The sequence below is a fragment of the Ciona intestinalis genome, chromosome 4 (assembly GCF_000224145.3).
Source record: "Ciona intestinalis chromosome 4, KH, whole genome shotgun sequence".
Lineage (NCBI taxonomy): Eukaryota > Metazoa > Chordata > Ascidiacea > Phlebobranchia > Cionidae > Ciona > Ciona intestinalis.
This window is the reverse complement of record NC_020169.2, coordinates 665,668-684,707: the sequence shown is the minus strand read 5'-3', so window position 1 is coordinate 684,707 and position 19,040 is coordinate 665,668. Positions and strand designations below refer to the sequence as shown.

Sequence of the window (19,040 nt, the reverse complement as noted above, 5' to 3'; positions counted from 1 at the left end):
TAATTAATAGTTACGTTGCGATAGGACACGTGACGTAACAATTGAATGAAAAATTGTTCTAATTCCAAGCGAAGGAATGTTATATTGAATGCAACGCGTGTGTATGCGTCTTAGCACTTTCTGGCTGCGTGCGTGTCTGCGGTAAAGGTGGCTTAGGGGTTGCAAAACCCTGTGGTTGCAAAACCGTGGTTGCAGCAATTTATAATATTTCATTATAAAAAAGTTTAAGAGTTTTTGGCTTTTTATTTAAAATGTGATACGAAAACATTGGGCGCTCGTGTAATTCGACACCTGCTGTAATTCGATACGGGCAAATTCGCTGACGTTGCGATTCGTTACTTGCGAGAGAGCAAATTCACAACGAACGAAAAATAATTAAGGAGAAAGCTACGCTGACTAGTCTCGTTATCTCTTAGTAGCTTCACTTTTTTCATTTTTAATATTTTTCGCTCTCGCGTGCAACATTATAGCATAAGGCTCGGCGCTCGGCCCAGTTTTTAGCCGAGCGCCGAGCGTCAAAAAAGGAGACGCTCGGGCACGAGCTTTTGAGTTCGGGCTCGGCTCGGCACATCCCTAAAAAATTGTATACAGGCTATTATACTTCATATATATATATGTATATATTCATATATATATATATATATATATATACTTCAGGATAGTAAAACGTGCTCATGCGTCAGCAACTGTAGTTACAATCAACTTGTTGAGAAAATCATTGTAAATAAAGAATCATCTGATGAAAATCTTCAACGGGAAGGTAAGGTGTTTTGTTTAAGTTAACATCCCCAAACTGGGTCCCTGGCCCCTACTTGTGACCCATAACAATATTAAGAATTTCTATAAAATGTGGTTTCCATGTTCGTTATAAAATAATGAAATAATTCAGCCAGATTTATTTAGATTAGCCTTTTGCACTGTTTTAACAAACAGTTAATTCAACATAAGATCGAAAACAAGAAATCTGTTTTATGAGAATGACAATTTTGTTAAATATTCTGGGGTTACACAAGTTGATTATAGATTTATTGATAGATTGTATTGAATAAATACAGTATATATACTTTGGTATTGGTTGTTTGTACAGACATCTTTTAGATTCAACACTTAGATTGTAAAATATATTACACATGGCATGCAATATGTCCTAGGCTTCCTTAATGTTATACTTATGCTGGTTTGTCATTTACATACATGCAAATCTATTCAATGATAATACACACACACATCGTTTGTATTTTCTAATATGAAGTTACTTCCAACAGGATTAGTTGCAGAGGAATTCTTAACAAACACTGCATCTCAACTCACGTGCCATGGTGTAGTAAATATATTGGAAACAACTCCCAATCACAGAGTAGCTGTTTTGTTCCGAAACAATCATTTTCTAACACTGTACAAAAAGGAGGTGAAAATATAGGTAGAGCATGTCAGTATCTACTGTTTTGTATAATCCTTATTGCAGAAATAAATATTTTATAAAGTGTTGCATCATGTTTCAAAGCTAACATAAGTTTATTGATTATATACTCAAACTCAACTGTATATTAGGGGTGATTAAATGCAGCAGTGCATATGTTGTGCCTGAACTGGCTGGTCAGAAATTAAACTAATTAGGTTTACCTTTACTAAATATGCAAAGCAGCTGTTTGTGCCGTACATGTCATGTGCTGTACAGGCTTGCTTGGTATAATGCGTGGTTACAGTGTGTCATGTGCTTCAAATAGTTGATTTATTTCTTGGAAATGTTTTTGATAGTTTATTAAAATACCGCATACTGGTGATGATGTATAACTATGTTGCACAGATCATGTATCATGTGCTGTATTATTTCACATTGGTGTTTAAGTTGACAGTGCAACTTTGATACTTTGGTTGTTAGTGATTCTCTTTAATTAGTCCAAGTCTATGATCTCTTATTATTATACTGAACAGATAAATTTAGAACTTTTTTTGACAGATGGTTAAAAATTAAATTTTTGTTAACAGAACGAGCTGTTCACGTTGGTGACTGATCAAGGTTTTCTTATGAAACCAAATATTGTGTGGGAGACATTGAGTAGTGTACAAGGTGATACCTCATTCACGGATGCCAACTTTAGCACCACACCAACTCTCAACCAACCAACAGAACAACTTGACATTGTAAGTCTGCAGATTTTAAAGAACTTAGATCATAAATAATTTATACAAATCCCTTTTTATACTTTTATTTGTTTCTTTTGCGAAAGCCTTGAAATTTAGGAAAAGTAAAAGCAGCCACAAAACTTTTCCATGTAAAACAAAGACTTCTTTTTCAAGTCACCTCGTTAATTTATTGTGTTACATTTCAAATTTGTTTTTATTTCAAACCATTAGGCACAGGTTTTTTTAAGGAAAAAGTATAATATGGAAGTATATTTCTTTCTGGAAACTGGAAAAATAGCTATTTCCATTAGCTTATGTGTGGTCAATTCCATGCCAGTTTAAAACTGCCTAGTTCAATGTAGTTGTGTTTCTTACAGGATTTTCAAATGGCATTATCACTGCAGAATGAAACAAGCACGCATGTTGATGGGAATCTTAGTGTAGAAGAACAAGAGTAAGCTTTATTACTTTTTTATGTCAGGCCTTTCTTCATGTAAAAAAAATAATGGTTGTGCATTTCATATAAATCCCAAGTTTACACACCATAACTCACATCTAAAATCATCACGTTTTAGAATTCAATGTCTGAAGTGGTTAATGTTGATTTTTGTGCCTTAATTTCACACAATGGGATTCAGTGTACATACCTTATAACGTGGCCTGTTGAAAGTCATTGTTTTACAGCCGCCAGTTGGCGTCAAAGATCCAACGTCAATTCGACCAAGAATCGTTGCAATATCCTCGCTCTTCAGCACCACCCACCGACAACCCAACGCCGGCAAACCAGCCGAAAGGAGAAAAATGTGTCATATTATAACATACACATATTGAAGCATATACTTTGTACACGTATATTCGCTGTGATAGTACAAACACTGGGAACATGTTATAACAATGCGGACACTGCAATTATTATTGTGTACACTGTATCTAACTGATGCAATAGTAGTTTTTAAATAATACAACGTCCTTAGTGCATCAAGATTACTTTTAATCGCGTATTACCTGTTACAGTTTTAAGACAAGAGTTTAAAATATATTTATTCCGTACTATAGATAATAAAAATACTAAATATATACCTGTTTGGTAAATCGATATTCTGTTTCCATTTGTCACAGGAAAGAATTTGTGTTATACCACGGTTATCCTATTTCAAATAAAACACCATGCATCTGCCTGGATCCGCACAAGTTTTAAATACGACCGTATTCTTTGCCTTCCTTTTTCTTGGTATAACCGCTCACTCTGCGTGACGAAACGAGTCGCCTATAATAGTTAGGGGTGTCCTTTGAGTTTGCGCTGTGGCTGCAGCGACATACAGGCATGGTGCTTATATGTAGTCAGGCATTACTATTTTACAGCTGCATTTATTATATGTAACTGTTAAAAGGTGTGTGATCAGGTAAATACACATCGGTGAACAGACGGTATTCGACTATTGTTGAGAACGCCATCACAATTAAAGCAGGGGCTTGGATTCATATTTTGTATATAGTAATGTGGGGTAAGATGGTAAACGACTAAAGACCATCCCGATCATGTTTTTTAAAATTTACAACATCCTTTTAAAGTCGTGAGGATACGGTTATATATAGTTTTGTAAATATTCTTTGAATATCACCATGGTGACGGAAAAAAAAGAAAAAAACATGTTCCATCCAAAACTAACAATGCACTGAATCACAAGTGATGGAGAACAGTTTCGTTTACATTTTGTTATCCAAAAACATACTACCCAAGTGACCACAAACATACTACCCACGCATGTTATGCAACAAACATTGTTTACTTTATACCCAAATGTATTTAACTGAAACAGCGTATCGATGTTGTAAGAATAGAAATCATATGACAACTTCAAACCAAGAATGCGTCTAATCTTAGTCGAGCTATTTTACGTGCGATGGATCGTCGAACGTGTTAATGATATTAGGCCTATATCCTTGTCCAATGTAGTGTAAGGGGTAAGATGGGACGAGTTTTTATTCGATTTGTGGTTCCATTTGGTGGAAAACGAAGACATTTACAAAATTTCATAACCGTAGCGCCGCGAGAGCCCTGTTAATTGTTTAAAACACGTTCAGGGATGTAGGTGACACCAGTATCCCATCTTACCCCACAGTGCAATATGTTGCTATTCTGGCTGTGTATACCGTGTTACGGTTAGCAATATACATTTATTTGGAAAAAAAATAAAAAAAGTAACAATGTATACGAGGTGAATGTAGAATTAAGTTAGTTTACTTGCATTAAATTGGCGTGAGAATGCTGAATTGGTTATCTAATCGGTTGCTCCCTCCTTTCAATCTTGTCGTATTTAAACCAAGCTTCCTTCCGGCGTCTTNNTTGNCAGGCATGAGTGGAAAGCAGGAACGAAAAGCTTTCTCGAATTCCATCGACCTCCTGCCACCCGCGGAAAGCCTCAGATTACCCCTAATTGAAACTTAGAGCGATGCGCATGTGTAAACGCCCCTTCTCTCGGGAATAGCGTGCGTCGCTTTGGAGATTTCATGGCCCGTTACAAAGAAGGTTCCGACGCCGAGGGTCCACTCACTGTTGTCGCGTGCCACTGGCCGCAAAATCGCGTGCGACCTAACCAACGACTCATTTCATTGCGTGCGAGAGCATGGCGGCCAGTTTACAAACCCAACCCACAACAGAGACTTCGATAATAACGCCTGTCGGTGGTATCATTAATTGGCGCGTAAGAGTGAGATTTCTCCGTTGCTGGAAGCAACTAGCCACGCTTGTCACGAAGTTATTTCAACTATCCCACAAACTCATATGTGAAATTGATTATTCCGAAATGCACGCACCAGAATATAATTTGTATTTGTACGAACAACCCCATGACGAACATGGTTCTCACGCAATTTTAAATATCCATACATCACAACGTATTCTCCTTTCATCGCAGAAGTGTCGCTTTGAAATTTAAGTCTTATTGTGTTTAAGGTTTATTGCACTCGTCACGACTTTTTTGGCAATCGACTATTGCTGTTGTTCATTATTTATTTCCAGTGTTGTATTATACCTCTGAATAACGTTACGTGTATTCCAGTATAGGTAATAAAATAGCAACGACGCCATGCGACAAATAAATAAAAAAAATATTAACATGTATTTCAAAACGGTAAACTGTCCAAACCAAACATATCCTAAATGTTAAATTCTCATTCAGTCATTATTTTACCAATACCTTCAGGTCATGATGGCTCCAGTATGACCCGCCCATATCAAGGTGTGAAGTCCACTCTTATCAAATACAAACATATATGCTTCGGCTTTTGACGCGGATTAGCACGCAACAAGATTTATTAACCTAATATTGACTGTATGGATGCACGCAAAGGATTAAATGAATATAGACGATGATGAGGTTGTTGAATGGCAAACATACCGTTCTGAAAGACGCCGACCCGGTAAACTACTAACCCACTAACCAAATCAAAGTGGTGGAATTTGATCGTTGGACGCCACGTTCCTATTTGAAAGAAAGTCCACGCACTTATACTTCAGAGTTATTTTAATTCTTCAGAGCTTCCGTGCGAACGGCTGAATTATGTTCTAGCATTCCAAGTCAATTAATTTTCTCGCTAACCAACGAAATCCGTGTTTCGGCTACAATGGCAAGCGGGCCGCTTGTACAAACAAGGAAGATCGCGGCAGCACGCGATGTGTCGACGGTGCAACAAGATGAATGTGAACCATTTTGATGTCAGTGCGTGAGAACGCAGGGGTCATAAACTTAAAACAAGACAAATATTTTTGTCTTCATCATCCGTGTACGGAAAGTCAAGAAAAACTTTCCGTCTTTCGTCGTCGCACGAGACTCGTATGGGATACGGCGTTTGGGGTGGTAATCAGCCGATTAGTATACAAAACAATCTCGCGTGCAAGTTCTGCCGGTCGTTGGAAGTTCGCGTGACTGCGGCTGGTATTAGCTGACGGGCGCCAGTCCGTTCGTGTCGGCAAGTTGTCCCTTCTCGCTAATTACAAAGCTACTGTCTCACGCACACTTACGCTAACTACCTGAGTCACGCAATAAAGAGGATAAATCTGTTTACCAGAAAATCAGTTCTAAGACAATGTTCCGATATTGCGTGCAATCCACGATTGCTTTATATTATGTGGCAATATGGAATGACGGTTTATTTCAAGCAACGCAGCTATTTGTATATATCTAACTCTATGCACGTTCACAAACCGCCCAAATAAACTGTGTAATAATATTTTACGCTAATGTTAAAAGCTAATACATTTGCTTATTTCCAAACACAACCCTGCCCTAATCGTGACACTAAGTTACGAAATTCCTTGTGTTATCTTTCAATATATCAGCATGACATAATAGGTGCATAACATGTGAAGTAGGTCATATACTGCAATCAGTAATTTCTCATCAACTAAAATAACATACATACTCGAACGTTTCTTCAATAAGCACTCGGTGTTCCTATTAGCGTCTCAAGTTGAAAGAAAATAAATCAAATAATTTTGAAACATTCTAAGTTACAGTTTATTAAAAAACGTTTTGTTGGATATACGTTATATACTGTGCGTGTATAAAGGTTGCATACTGTGAGAGTGAAACGTTGACTTATGAAGATCATGGGTAGTTAAAGTTCGCGTGAGAGCAATGTTGTTTGAAATTTTATCACGACTTGGAAGAAGCTATTGAGAGTCACTTCCCATTTCTTTTCATAATTCCTCTGCCTCGCTTACAGAGCCGGAAGGCACTTCTGTGTAATTGTTGTCCCGGTTTGTAAAACGAGAGAGGCGTAGTGATTCAAAGGCGCTTGTGTGTATGCCTTCATAATAATATCACGTGACAATAGCGTGCCGGTGCCGCACATGAGTCTCACGCAACCTCCCACTAACAAATACAAGCGAAGAAGATGCGACGACCGTCCTCAAATAAAAGATGCTACACCGCGTTTAATGGCCACTTTTAGTTAAGAGGTCAGCTTAGCCACTGCAACGATTATATATAATTGTGTGGCATGATTACGCATAATTTTGGTATACGGCGCCTATATAACGGCCTTTGTGTATTTGGCGCATCTATATACTTTATGATCTTTCTAACATAGTTCTTGTTACTGCAGTCTAGATTCATAGCTTATATTAATACGAACCGCGATGTCCACTTTCGTAGCAAATCCACCATCAAGTCACATTTTCGAGTCGCTTGTTCCGTACTACGCAGAGGCATTGTTGGGCGCTCAAAACAACAACACCGCCGGTGAAGAGATAAGCCACCCGAACGGTCACAGCGTCACTAACGGCGTCTGGGTTCTGCTGGTTGGAACACTTCTGTGGTCGTATATACTACTTGTTATTTTAGCAAAGAAGCCGAAATGTGACTGTACAGCGCGCTTGGATGGCAAAACGGTTGTAATTACTGGTAAGTTAAATGCGTTGGTTACAATGTCATGCAAATTCGTGTTTCCTAAAGAAATTTATGTAGCTATGCAATTTTATCCAACTATCCCAAAACTCACCATTTTGTTCGCGCTTTTCGAACCAGGTGCAACGGATGGAGTCGGGAAGGCAACTGCGTTTGAACTTGCAAGTCGAGGTGCTGAAATTGTGATACCGTGTCGTAATGCTGAGAAAGGTAAACGTTAAATGCGCAGATTTTTAATATTTGTAAAAATATAAACCTATCTAACACATTGGAATTTTGTCCAGGTCGTCGTGTGGCACGCGAGATTGCTGATATCACAGGAAACCACAAAATCCAAGTCGTTTACGTAGATTTCACAAATCTCGAATCTGTTAAAGTTTGCACACAGATATTAAAAAAATCCCTAAAAAAAGTCGACATTCTTATCAATAATGCAGGTACTTTTTCGTTGTGATATTTATATATTTCGTCATTATACAGTCATATCATTATAAACGTAGATTTAAATTTTGACTTTGTTTGGTTGACATTTAGGTATTGGAAACGGCGTTGGGACAACTTTGGACGGATTTCCGCTCGTGTTTGGGGTAAACCACTTGGCGCCATTTTTGTTCACCACCGAGTTACTCCCATTACTGAGGTTAGTCAAAACAAATATTTATCTTTTATATATGTAGTCTAACTTAGGTTATTGTTTCTGGCGTTTCGATACAGTGATAATAAGTGCGCTTGGTTGTTAACCAGAGGATTTGGGTTCGTGGCTAGATACTGCCACCATATTGTGGACGCGTGTGTCTTTTTTTATATAACTAAAGTTGACTTGACTCAGAAGTCATTAATTGGTTGTCCAAATGTGTTGGTAACTCTTGAGCAGACACGAGCTGTATGAAATTATTGCCCGTGTTGGAGTATAATGTACCATGGTCGAAAGTTTTGAACTAAACACGAAGAATTACATTCGGTTTTATGTTTAAATTTACAGGAAGGCGCCTACCGCAAGAATAGTTTGTGTGTCTTCCGTCACTCATTTGTGGGGAAACATTAACTTTGATGAACTCCAAGATTTGGATGGCGGATCTCTTCCATCTCAATTCCGGGCTTACTCCAGAAGCAAACTGGCAAACGTACTTTTCGCAAAGCAGCTACACCGGAATGAAAGTCAGCATGGCATCAGCACTTATATTGCTCATCCAGGTGAGATTTAATGAGGTCTTTGTTTTTTCGGATGCTAGTTTTTGCAATAAGATTCCAACGTTCAATAAATGCCCGTAACATATATTGGAGAGGGGTAGGATGGGACATGTTTTCACCTTTTATCGTTACTTTTGGCAGTAAACAAAGAACATTTACAGAATTCTATAACCACAGTCCCGCGACTCTAAAACAGCATTGTTAATTGTTTCATTTCCAAAGTGATCGCACCAAGTACTGTAACATTGCGTCGCTAACAAATGATTGTCACCATGCAGCTGTAAAAGTGATAAAATAGTAGGGCGTGACGAACCCGACCCATCTTAATTTTAAAACATGGGCAATATATGCTTAAGGGTACAAATTACCCAATACATACAATTCAAACAGTGGCGAAAATTATGCTGGTGCTATACGATAATACACAATTAATCATATATCGTTCTTTTTTTATTGAAATCGATTGACCATATTTATGTTTCTGCAGGGTGGACGTTTACAGCAATATTCCGCGATAGTCCTGTATTGGCAAAACTTTTATTATTTCCATTGCTTTATTTGTTTCTTTACACACCAGCGCAAGGTGCACAGACACAAATTCACCTGGCACTTGCGCCAGGAATCGAGTCGAGTAGCGGAAATTATTTCGTTTCCTGCAAACCAGCACGAACTGGGAAATCTGCTAAGGACATCGAACTCGCTTCGAATCTCTGGTCGTACAGTGAGAAGGCCGTAGCATCCGCGCTTAATCAGAGCGTAGGATATTGTACTTCTATCTAATTTTTAGCTTTTACGTTACACTTCACTGCTGATTTTGTGTTCCTATAGATATATAGTAGGGTGGGGGAAGATGGGACACCTGTTAATTCTATTTTCTCTTCCAATTTGGTAGTAAGCAAAAAACATTCAAAGAACTATTAAACTGTATGTTCACAACTCCCATGCACCGTTGTTAAGTGTTTAAAACACGATCACGATATTTAGATATTATGTGCTACAGGTGTCCCATCTTCCGCCACCCTACTGTACTTGTAATATTGAAAAGAATTATTTACTGCACCTAATTTCTAAACCAATAAACCACACAATGTGTACTTGGTGAATGCAACGCAGACGACTTTAATAATAACAGTAATAATCGCGGTAATAATAAGATTGGCGATAAAACAAATCGCGGTAAAAGCACTTGAGAAATAGTGGGTTTGCTATGCGCCGAATATGACGCTGTACTCACGGTTCTATAGTGACAAGGACAAAGCACGTCACACATGGCATTATGACAGCCGGGAGGGCGAGATACAATATCGGTGGACCGCTTAATGACATAAGGTAGCGATTTGTGATGAGCGAGAATACATAGGCGAACATGGGACTCAGTAGATAATATGCGGCGAAATATCAGAGGGCGAGACAACACACTACTTCGTTCACAGCAAAAACACCTGTTTCTAAAATACAGCAACGGGTAGGACCCACTTTCGTAGCACTGGATCAAACGTTTAACAAAACGGTTGCGATCGTAATAGCTTCGGTGTACTTAACAAGTGGTAACGAGGAACACCGCACAAGCATTCGAATTTACCGACCGTAGGAATGCGCAATGATGGTCAACATATCGGAACTTCATATCGGCGGAAATGAGAATTAAAACAAAACACGGCGGACAATATAAATGTGGGTAAAGCTTGGATTTTGCAACATAGCGGAAAGCGTGTCGAACTGGCAAAAGTTTCAATGTAATTCACACAACGAGATGCGCTAAGGAAGAAGTGCAAAATAAGATCATTGAGCGTCAGTATGTGTGGTTGGCTTGTAATTATAATGCGACGTTTTATGGAATTGTTGACGATTTGATTGTCGTTGTGTGGCAAGTGTGCAAAAAGCTTCCGTAATTGGGGACGTGTGTGAAGTCGAAGCGAGCTATTTTGCGCGATTGCGGGGAAAGTGGAAATATTGAAACGAAGACGAATTAGATTCAGTGCTAGATAGTGGAGGATGCGGAAGGAATTTGGAAGGCGCAAGTATTAGCGTGCGGGGTCAAAGCAGTCTCGTGTTGAGTTACATGAAAAAAACAAATTGCACAGAGCAACTCGGTAGCGTCACTGCGCGGCGGTTCGGCGGCACAGTTAATACGAGTGACTCTGCTGGCGGAAGCTGACACTTTGATTGGGCCGAGCTGTGGGGAAATATACGCCGAACAGTGAATACGTGTGAAAATATGCAAGGTACCGCAAACCATGTGGATTATCCAGGAAAAAGTTTCGCTTCAATCGGGGTAGGTAAAACAACAGTGGTTTGCCGACTGCTTAATGCATTTGGTGTAGTAGATAAAATGGCTGACCCCCAAGAAAATGTCAAAACATTAATACGATCAAAATATTGGGACATTAAAATCTCGGTGCAGAAAATACACCTTTGCATGCGTGGGTTTAGATGGGTGACAATTTCAAGCACCGCTGAATTGCAATTGTCATTTTTTGCATGAAGAATCAGTTAGAAATCACAGGCAGTGTAAATAATAGGGAAGCCGATATGATTAATTCTGTCGCTTCATCGGTTCGTGGAATGTGCACACGATGGCGGAAGAGAGCAGTAAATAAGAAATCGGCGAAGGCTTATTCTCGTGTGCACAGTCCATTTTAAATTCATAATCATTGGAAAAGAAATTTTGGTGAAAAACAAGGAATAACAATACAGAATAACTTAGGGTTGATTGTGTAAGGTAAATAATTGTATATAGGCATAAAAGGTGTAGCATATTTGAAATCAGTTTTAGACGTAACATTATGTTAACTTTGCAACTAAACACTTTAAAATATGGTAGGTTAAGCAGGAACATACTAAAAAAAAGATGTTGGCCAATAAGATGTTGTGCATGGCCAGCAGAGTCACAGAAATATCTGTTTTATGATTAAAGGAAAGAGGGGAAAACCCCTAATGTGGTAACATAGTCGAAGCTTGTGCGGTGACCCGTAACCTAGTGTAGCAAGGTGGCAAAATATAAGGGGCGATAAAAGTTAAAATGAATCCAGCGTAAAGTAGTGGTGTTGGTAACACAGGTGGCCACATATGTTGTGGGGGGGCGAACTATTTACGGTGATCATGAGTTGATAAAAAGTAAGTTACGATCCATAAACACACGGCAATAAAGGGGAGAGCACTAAACGCAGCATCGCATTGTGGAACACTACACCAAGTGCGTAAAAACAACAATGGCAAAAAAAACATGTCTACTAAGTATTAAAATACAGGTGGTTACTTGCTACATGGTTTCCCCACCCAGTAGATTCTCAGGCAGCAATGTGTGAAGTGGGCTCATAATACGTGACATATCCTCACTGCTTGTACCGGACCATGGCATGCTTGGTGGCATGTTGCTTGGCCAGTTACCTCCCTGTGGGTTGCTGTTGCCCCATAACTGCTGCTGTTGTTGTTGTTGGGAAGATACTGAAGCAGCATCTGATGAGATGGCCAGGGATGGGTTCTGCGGAGGTTGTGAGATGAATCCTCCAGTTGATCCACTGTTGGAGACGAATCGACTCCCAGGAGTTCCGGCAGTTGATCCCCATGAACCACCAGCTGTTGCGTTCACAAAGTTTGCAACCTGATGATAAATCAAATTAAATGGAGATTATGGAATGAAAAGTATACAAGCAAAAAAATACAAAATTAAACATATTAGGGTGTCATGTATTAAAACTTTGTCATCAAATTCCTTGTGTTGACAAATTAAAGTTTGAATCCAAAATCTGGACAACTACAAGAATGTCTATGGCGCCATTAGATAGGTTGACTATGGCTTTAACTTAACAAAATAAAAAAAATAAAAAGATAATTTGTTGGCATCAGCTTGTACGAATAAAATCTACTTTCAAACAATGCAAAACCACGTGTGAATAAAAGTATGTAGTTTATTCCAACTATAATATCAGATACTATGTTTGATCAATTATACTATTAAAAACAATATTGAAAATGTTTCATTACCTCATGATCAGTAGCAACAGTAGCAACCAGCATAGTTGAACCTGCCATAAACATATTGAGTGCTTTCTTTGCATTTGCTGCATCTTCAGGTGAAGCATAACGGACCAATGCCATTCCTTCAATAGGATAATGTCCTTGGAATGAAACCATATTGCCATGCTGCATGCATAACTGTCGCACACCAGCTACATCAACCTATGGAAAAACATTTTTTAATGTACGTTTAACCTGGTGTTAACCAACCTACACATTTGATTTGTTAATACATGTGTTTAAGTATTGGTCAATTACCTGTTGATTAAAGTTGGTAAGCACAAGCCAGGAACCCAAACTTTCTTGTTGTTGTTGTTGTTGTGGTTGTTGGGGTTGCTGTTGTTGCTGCTGAGAAGCCCAATTGTTGCCTCCTGTAATATAATAAAGATTAACAATGGATGTAAGCAGGAAGTTGTGTTACCACCAACTACACAACCATCACTGGCTTTATGGCAATTGATCTCTACATTCGGCAAAACACAGGTTATTATAATATATATTAAAGGTTTTTTAAGCATTGTTATCTTGATTTTTAACAATACCTAGAATATTGCCATGTCACATATCACCCCCTACTCAGGAAAGGTTTAGTCATAACTCATAAGACAGCTGGTCTATTTGTAAGTCTACTAAAGGGTAATACCGCACAACAATGCTTCTAAACCGTTTTTGTAATAACTCAAACATTTAAAATAAACAAACAAAGAGCTTTGTTGTTTTTATTACTAAACCAAAATTTTACAACTTTTTTGTGGACGTGCGATAAATAGGATTTCACTTTGTGAAATATTTACAAGTTTTATTAATTAATATAAGAAGGTTATAAAAAAAAACAAGAAACCCCGAAACATGCATACCTTGCGAAGTACGTGTCATATTCTGATCCCATGAGTTGTTAGGTACGTTCTCCCATGTTGGCGCAAGTTCTTTAGTCGGACGGAAAGCTGATCCCCCTATACCTGGTGGTGGTGGTCGTGACAGTGATTGATTGCTGCTCACTTTCCATGGATCTTGTGGAGCGGATAATGATTGACTCACAGTGGTTGTGGAAGAAGCTCCGTTTGCTCCTGGCATGACCATAGTTAATAACTAATACGAGGCTAAATCGATGGAAAATGAAAGCAAAAACTTTTTTTTTTAAAAAAGAAAAACAAACAAAAACTGATTTGAATGAGATATTTTTTTCACATGTATTACTATAAATACTTTTAGATAAACAATACATGATTGTCAAACCTGCTATATTGCTTTAACAACAGGCTCACAGAAAAAGTTTATTTTAAACTATTATTAAAAATTTGACTCCTGTAACTTCTAAAATGACTGTAACTTCTAAAAAAATGAAATTTCCTTTGTTTACCTAATTACATTTTATCTAATAGTTTAAGACCGTGGTATTTTTTACATTATGTCTTTTTCCTTGCCATTATGTAACTCAAGACAAGTTCCAATTAAAACCCAGCCTCATATTACCTGTGGACCACATAGATGACACATTAGCATCTGTGTTTGCAGTTGTTGGAGGTTGGTTAGCAAGTGATGTTTCTTCATTATTCTGCAAACCAGTTGATGATTCAGAGTGTGCACTTCTTTCTCTTTTTAGAACCTTTATAAAATACAAAATATTTCAGTAGCTGAAAAATACAAATAAACCACCAAATATGGTATACAATACAATGTACAACACCCCACACAAGTAAACATAATAATTTATACATTCCATTAAAACTATCTAAGTGACAAAAATGGCAGTGTTGCACACCTGATCAGCATCCCTCACAGTGTTAATGGACATAGTTTTTGCAATGGCAACACTCCCTGGAGTTATATCAGGGTCGGCCTCGGGGTCAATTCTTCGAAATCCTTTCCATGGAACACCGGGGGTGAACTCAGGTGGACCAATGTCAGCAAGTGTACTAAGGAAAATTAAGATATACCGATGTTACAGTGAACAGATTACAGAAAAACTCAACAAAACAACAATCTTTTAGAATTTCTCTTTAATAATTTCACATTTGTTAAAATTTACTTTCTGAAAGGACACATAATTTAAGAGTTATAAAACTGACATATTTACCTGTTGGGTTCAGATGGAGCTTCAGTATAGTTTGGAGTTGCTAAATCTTCAGCTTTATTTGCTGCAATATAAGGTTATACACATGATATGTTAGTTTTTCACCTTTATTTATCACCAACTAAAAAAATGAAGTGTTTTGTTTATTCTTTTTTCCTATACAAGTTCTACCTGTGACAAGGCACGTTAGGAGAATATTTACCTTAGTCTATTGGTTAACAACACATTTTTTAATCATTTGAATTACCGAATTGGAAATTTTAACTTTTGTATAACAATAACATGGTTTAAATCCAGAGCTACAAAATATTTGACAGACAATAACAAAATATAGCAAATTATTCGATACAAGAGATCTATATTTCGCCCAGTCTTTTTTACAGTTAACAAGGTTTTGGTTATATAGTTTCCCTGTGCAAAAACCTATAACTGCCAAAAAGGCAATTACATAAGTGGTAACTCAAAAGTGGGCTCATAATGTTCAAAATAAAACATTGTACCTGCATCTGTGGAGTAATACTGCTTCTCCATGGATGCCATTTCATCCTGTGGCGATTCATATCTCATGCCATTAAAGTCACCACTGGGACCAGGAAAGAAACCCAAATTATTCGGGACATTTCCTGTTTGCTGGTAATCTCCCATGCCAAGGCTGGTCGGGCGCTTCCAGTGATTCATAAATCGAGATTTTTGTTCCCTAGTAAAGAAAACATTTTTCCAGTTTTTGTTAAATCACGAAAGAGTTTTTATATATACTATTGCTGTCAGAAATATTGTAGATATAAAAACTCATCTTGTAATATTAAGTTGTATTAATTATACAGATTTATGTAAAAATATTATTTTAGATTTTTAACTAGCTTATAAATATTTTAATATTGGTTATTTAGATGAGCTTTTGTGGTTGTGTGTAACACAAAGAGCCAGATGTCCTTGTTATTGATAACAAAGCACAATAACTGGTAATTGGAATTTTACAGACAAATTTCATTTGCAGCTGGTATCCACCTGACTGAAGGGGAGGGTATGTTAGACATTGGCACATTTGGAGGTAATGCTTGTCCAAGTGCTGTCATGCTGTTCAATGGAGATATCATGGACTGATTGGCAGTTGGTCTATGACCACTTAAATCCATTCCACCAAGAGGTCCATTGCTTTTGCTGGGTTGAGTTTTTTGCAACATGTTTTGAAATATTGCGGTACGTTGCGCCTGGAATGATTAGATATGAGAAGTTTTGTAATTTATAAACAACCAAGAAGTACATCTAATCTGTATATTTAAATATATACCAATATTAATTTTTTTTAACAGTTCTAAGATCATCTATGTAAAAAGATCCTGTAACACACATTGTGTATCTACAGTCACAGCACTAATGAACTTATAAATCTTCAAGTTTGTCAATTTTGGGCTACAGAATCGTTTGGGGAGTACATTTGCATTCTAAGCAGCCACATTTGATATCACGCGGATCTATTTACGAATACAGTTTGAGCAGTGAATTATTCATTTTAATGCAAAAAGGTTAAGTTTAAAACTTATACTAGTATTTTATACTGTGAGTTTTATAAACACTAATTTAATTTAGAATAAATTTGAATACATTCACGCACAGTATAGGTGAAACATAATATAAACTTACATCTATTTGTTGTTGATATTGCCGCATAATTTTTGTGCATTCAACTATCTGCTGTTGCCTTACAATGGGTGCAATATTCTGGAGAAAAAGTAAAATTATCACATTCGGATATCGCTTATGCGTATACTTAATCTTCATATTTATGCTTTTACATACCTTATTTTGAGTTATCATGTTTAACTGTAATTGTAATCTCTGGTATTCAGATGCTTTGTTAACCAACTGAAGAAGTGTGTGCATGTGTTGTGGGGTCATTACTTGAGGATTGAGAAACTGCTGTGGTATGACACCATTCATCACTGCATTACGTATCTATAAAATACATCTTTTTATGACAGAGTTTTTAAATAATGTATAATTTACGTTTCAATATTTAGTAGCGTATGAGACAGCCAAGCTGTAATAAATGTCCATGTTGTTGTTTGAAACCCTGGATATTTGAATGCGATTTATATTTTCATTTTGGAAACAATCATTACTCACTTAATAATTTCTGTATGTTTTAGAATATTTAAATAATATTTTCTGGGAGAAAAGAATTTTGGGAAAAAAGCATAAAAATAATACTCTCACTACATTATGACCACATGTTATTCATGTCAATCTATGATGGGCTACCAATTTACACAAGTTGAATTGACATAAAGATTAATAGATTATATGAACAGTTGCTGTCATACACAGTAGAAACTTATATTTTTGTAAGTGGCTTGACTAGGGTGAATATTGTAATGAAAGTGGCTTGACTAGGATTTAAAACCACAGTTCAAAATCGTGTTTTCGACCTAAATATTGGTGAACACCTAGGGCACATCCAGCACAAAATAATTTTTAACTTTACTCGTGGAAAACAGGATATATAAAGCCAATCACAATAAACTACTCTTTCACAAAACATTAAAATGTAAATTGGGGTTTTCCTTTATTTTCAGATTTGTCTGTCATTGGGTAAAAATAAAAGTTTTACTTGTTGGAACTGATTCTGAAGTTGTGGAGGTAATGCTGGTGGCATCGGGCTTCGTAACTGAGGATTGATGTTTGGTTGGGGTGGCAAGTTACCTCGTGGACCTATCAAGTAAACAGGTGTTACTGATAATGCTATAAAAATAAAAACTCAGTTATGGCGATAACATGCTTAGAAATCCATAAAAGCTAAAGTTTTAGCTTAGCTATACTAAAGTGAAAGTTGACAGCTTTGATCACTTTTTAAATGAATAAAAAGGTGAGGTACCTACAATCTACAAACAATGATTAAGATAGGAGCAAAACTCACCGTAATCCATGTTCTTCATTAGATTGTCAATCTGTAAGAAATAAATTCCATATTATAGGATAAGCCTACTACATTTGACTGAAATTGCAACGTTGCTACATAGTACATACATACAGATTATTATTACTTTGGGAAAAAGATAAGTTTGGGTTGAAAACCACTGCTTAAGGGTTACAAACTAGTAAACACTTGCAGATCTATAACTGTGTTTATTGTAACTTGCTATCGCATAATCCACATAAACAAGATAAGGATAAATAAAGAGGTAAAAATAGTTTACTTAAAGAGTTATGATACAGGAGTAAACTACTTTAACAAAACAGAGCTATTTATAACAAATACCTTTCCCATTGGTTGACCCCATCCACTGTTGTTTTCCGATTGTCCCCACTGAGGTTCATTAGGTTGGCCCCAACCACTTGGTTTACTTGCTGTATTCCATCCCGATCCAGCAGTTGGTTTATCCCACCCAGTTGCAACCTTATCAGGTCTTGGTGCTTTGAAACCCCAGCCAGGAGTTCCATTATCACCAGCCATCCTTGTTGGTGATGTATTACCCCAACTTTTAGGGGAGGGGGGTTGATTAATATTTTGATTTGGTGGCATTCCCCACCCTTTTGCATCACCACTTCCGCCACTCGGATTGTTCATTTGTCCTCCATTACTATCTTGGGCTCCCCCTATCTTACCATGCTTATCCCACATATTAACTTTGCCATATGTAGTTGGATCACCCCACGCCGATGTACCATCATCAACATTGCTCAGCCTTCGTGTCATTGGATTTATCCCACCATCTTGTCTTCCCCACTGTGATTGGTCAGCTGCTGGCGAATGAGGGGATTGTTGAACTCTGCCATTTCCCCAGTTGTTGTTTGGCTGTAATGGTCGTCCTGGTGGCATGGAACCCCAACCAGGGTTGGATTGATTATCAGAAGGCTGTTGCATATTTCCCCACCCTGCTCCACCACCTTGAGGATGCTGAGGTACAGGTGGAGCATTCCAATTATTCTGGGGTGTTTGTCCCGGCATGTCATTCCACCTTCCAGCATTTACTCCTGAACCACTGCGTTGCTGATCACCCCATCCTGAATTCCCATTAGGATGATTTGGCATGAATGCTGGTCGTGGTTGAGACGGAACTCCCCAGTTTTGGGCAGAAGCACCACTTGGCTGTGATGGTAGATTGCCATAATTCCCACCCCAACCAGAAGACGAAGTTTTGTTTGATGGTGCTTCTCCCCAACCAGAATTTTGCGGCATCTGTCCACCACTTGGCTTTCCCCATGCTTCTGTACCA

At 37.7% G+C, this 19,040-nt stretch overlaps 3 protein-coding genes across 4 annotated transcripts in view; 2 read left to right on the top strand and 1 right to left on the bottom strand.

The window, feature by feature from the left end:
- The window catches only part of LOC100177354 (ubiquitin carboxyl-terminal hydrolase MINDY-2), a 4,674-nt gene extending 1,470 nt beyond the window's left edge, over positions 1 to 3,204 (top strand). Inside the window, exons 4-8 of the mRNA XM_002126566.3 lie at positions 658 to 760; positions 1,266 to 1,408; positions 1,990 to 2,145; positions 2,505 to 2,581; positions 2,812 to 3,204. Coding sequence (XP_002126602.3) covers positions 658 to 760; positions 1,266 to 1,408; positions 1,990 to 2,145; positions 2,505 to 2,581; positions 2,812 to 2,944 — 612 coding nt within the window. The 3' untranslated portion in view covers positions 2,945 to 3,204. The remainder of the gene's footprint in view (positions 1 to 657; positions 761 to 1,265; positions 1,409 to 1,989; positions 2,146 to 2,504; positions 2,582 to 2,811) is intronic.
- Positions 3,205 to 7,013: 3,809 nt separating this feature from the next.
- On the top strand, positions 7,014 to 9,535 carry LOC100177351 (retinol dehydrogenase 11-like). The gene is made up of 6 exons (XM_026834333.1): positions 7,014 to 7,535; positions 7,659 to 7,748; positions 7,823 to 7,975; positions 8,073 to 8,178; positions 8,521 to 8,732; positions 9,217 to 9,535. Exons 1-6 carry the CDS (start codon positions 7,271 to 7,273, stop codon positions 9,507 to 9,509), a joined length of 1,119 nt encoding a protein of 372 aa, XP_026690134.1. The 5' UTR covers positions 7,014 to 7,270; the 3' UTR covers positions 9,510 to 9,535.
- A 286-nt stretch (positions 9,536 to 9,821) lies between these two features.
- LOC100175012 (trinucleotide repeat-containing gene 6C protein) overlaps positions 9,822 to 19,040 on the bottom strand; it is an 11,470-nt gene continuing 2,251 nt past the window's right edge. The window contains exons 2-15 of one of the 2 annotated variants that reach the window (XM_018811466.1): positions 18,083 to 19,038; positions 17,741 to 17,771; positions 17,435 to 17,535; positions 16,624 to 16,779; positions 16,468 to 16,545; positions 15,832 to 16,034; positions 15,324 to 15,520; positions 14,827 to 14,887; positions 14,512 to 14,665; positions 14,223 to 14,355; positions 13,607 to 13,816; positions 13,008 to 13,120; positions 12,717 to 12,911; positions 9,822 to 12,333 (exon numbers count right to left, since the gene is read on the bottom strand). In XM_018811466.1, coding sequence (XP_018667011.1) covers positions 11,992 to 12,333; positions 12,717 to 12,911; positions 13,008 to 13,120; positions 13,607 to 13,816; positions 14,223 to 14,355; positions 14,512 to 14,665; positions 14,827 to 14,887; positions 15,324 to 15,520; positions 15,832 to 16,034; positions 16,468 to 16,545; positions 16,624 to 16,779; positions 17,435 to 17,535; positions 17,741 to 17,771; positions 18,083 to 19,038 — 2,930 coding nt within the window. In that variant the 3' untranslated portion in view covers positions 9,822 to 11,991. The remainder of the gene's footprint in view (positions 12,334 to 12,716; positions 12,912 to 13,007; positions 13,121 to 13,606; positions 13,817 to 14,222; positions 14,356 to 14,511; positions 14,666 to 14,826; positions 14,888 to 15,323; positions 15,521 to 15,831; positions 16,035 to 16,467; positions 16,546 to 16,623; positions 16,780 to 17,434; positions 17,536 to 17,740; positions 17,772 to 18,082; positions 19,039 to 19,040) is intronic. The other variant, XM_018811467.2, reaches the window with a different exon arrangement.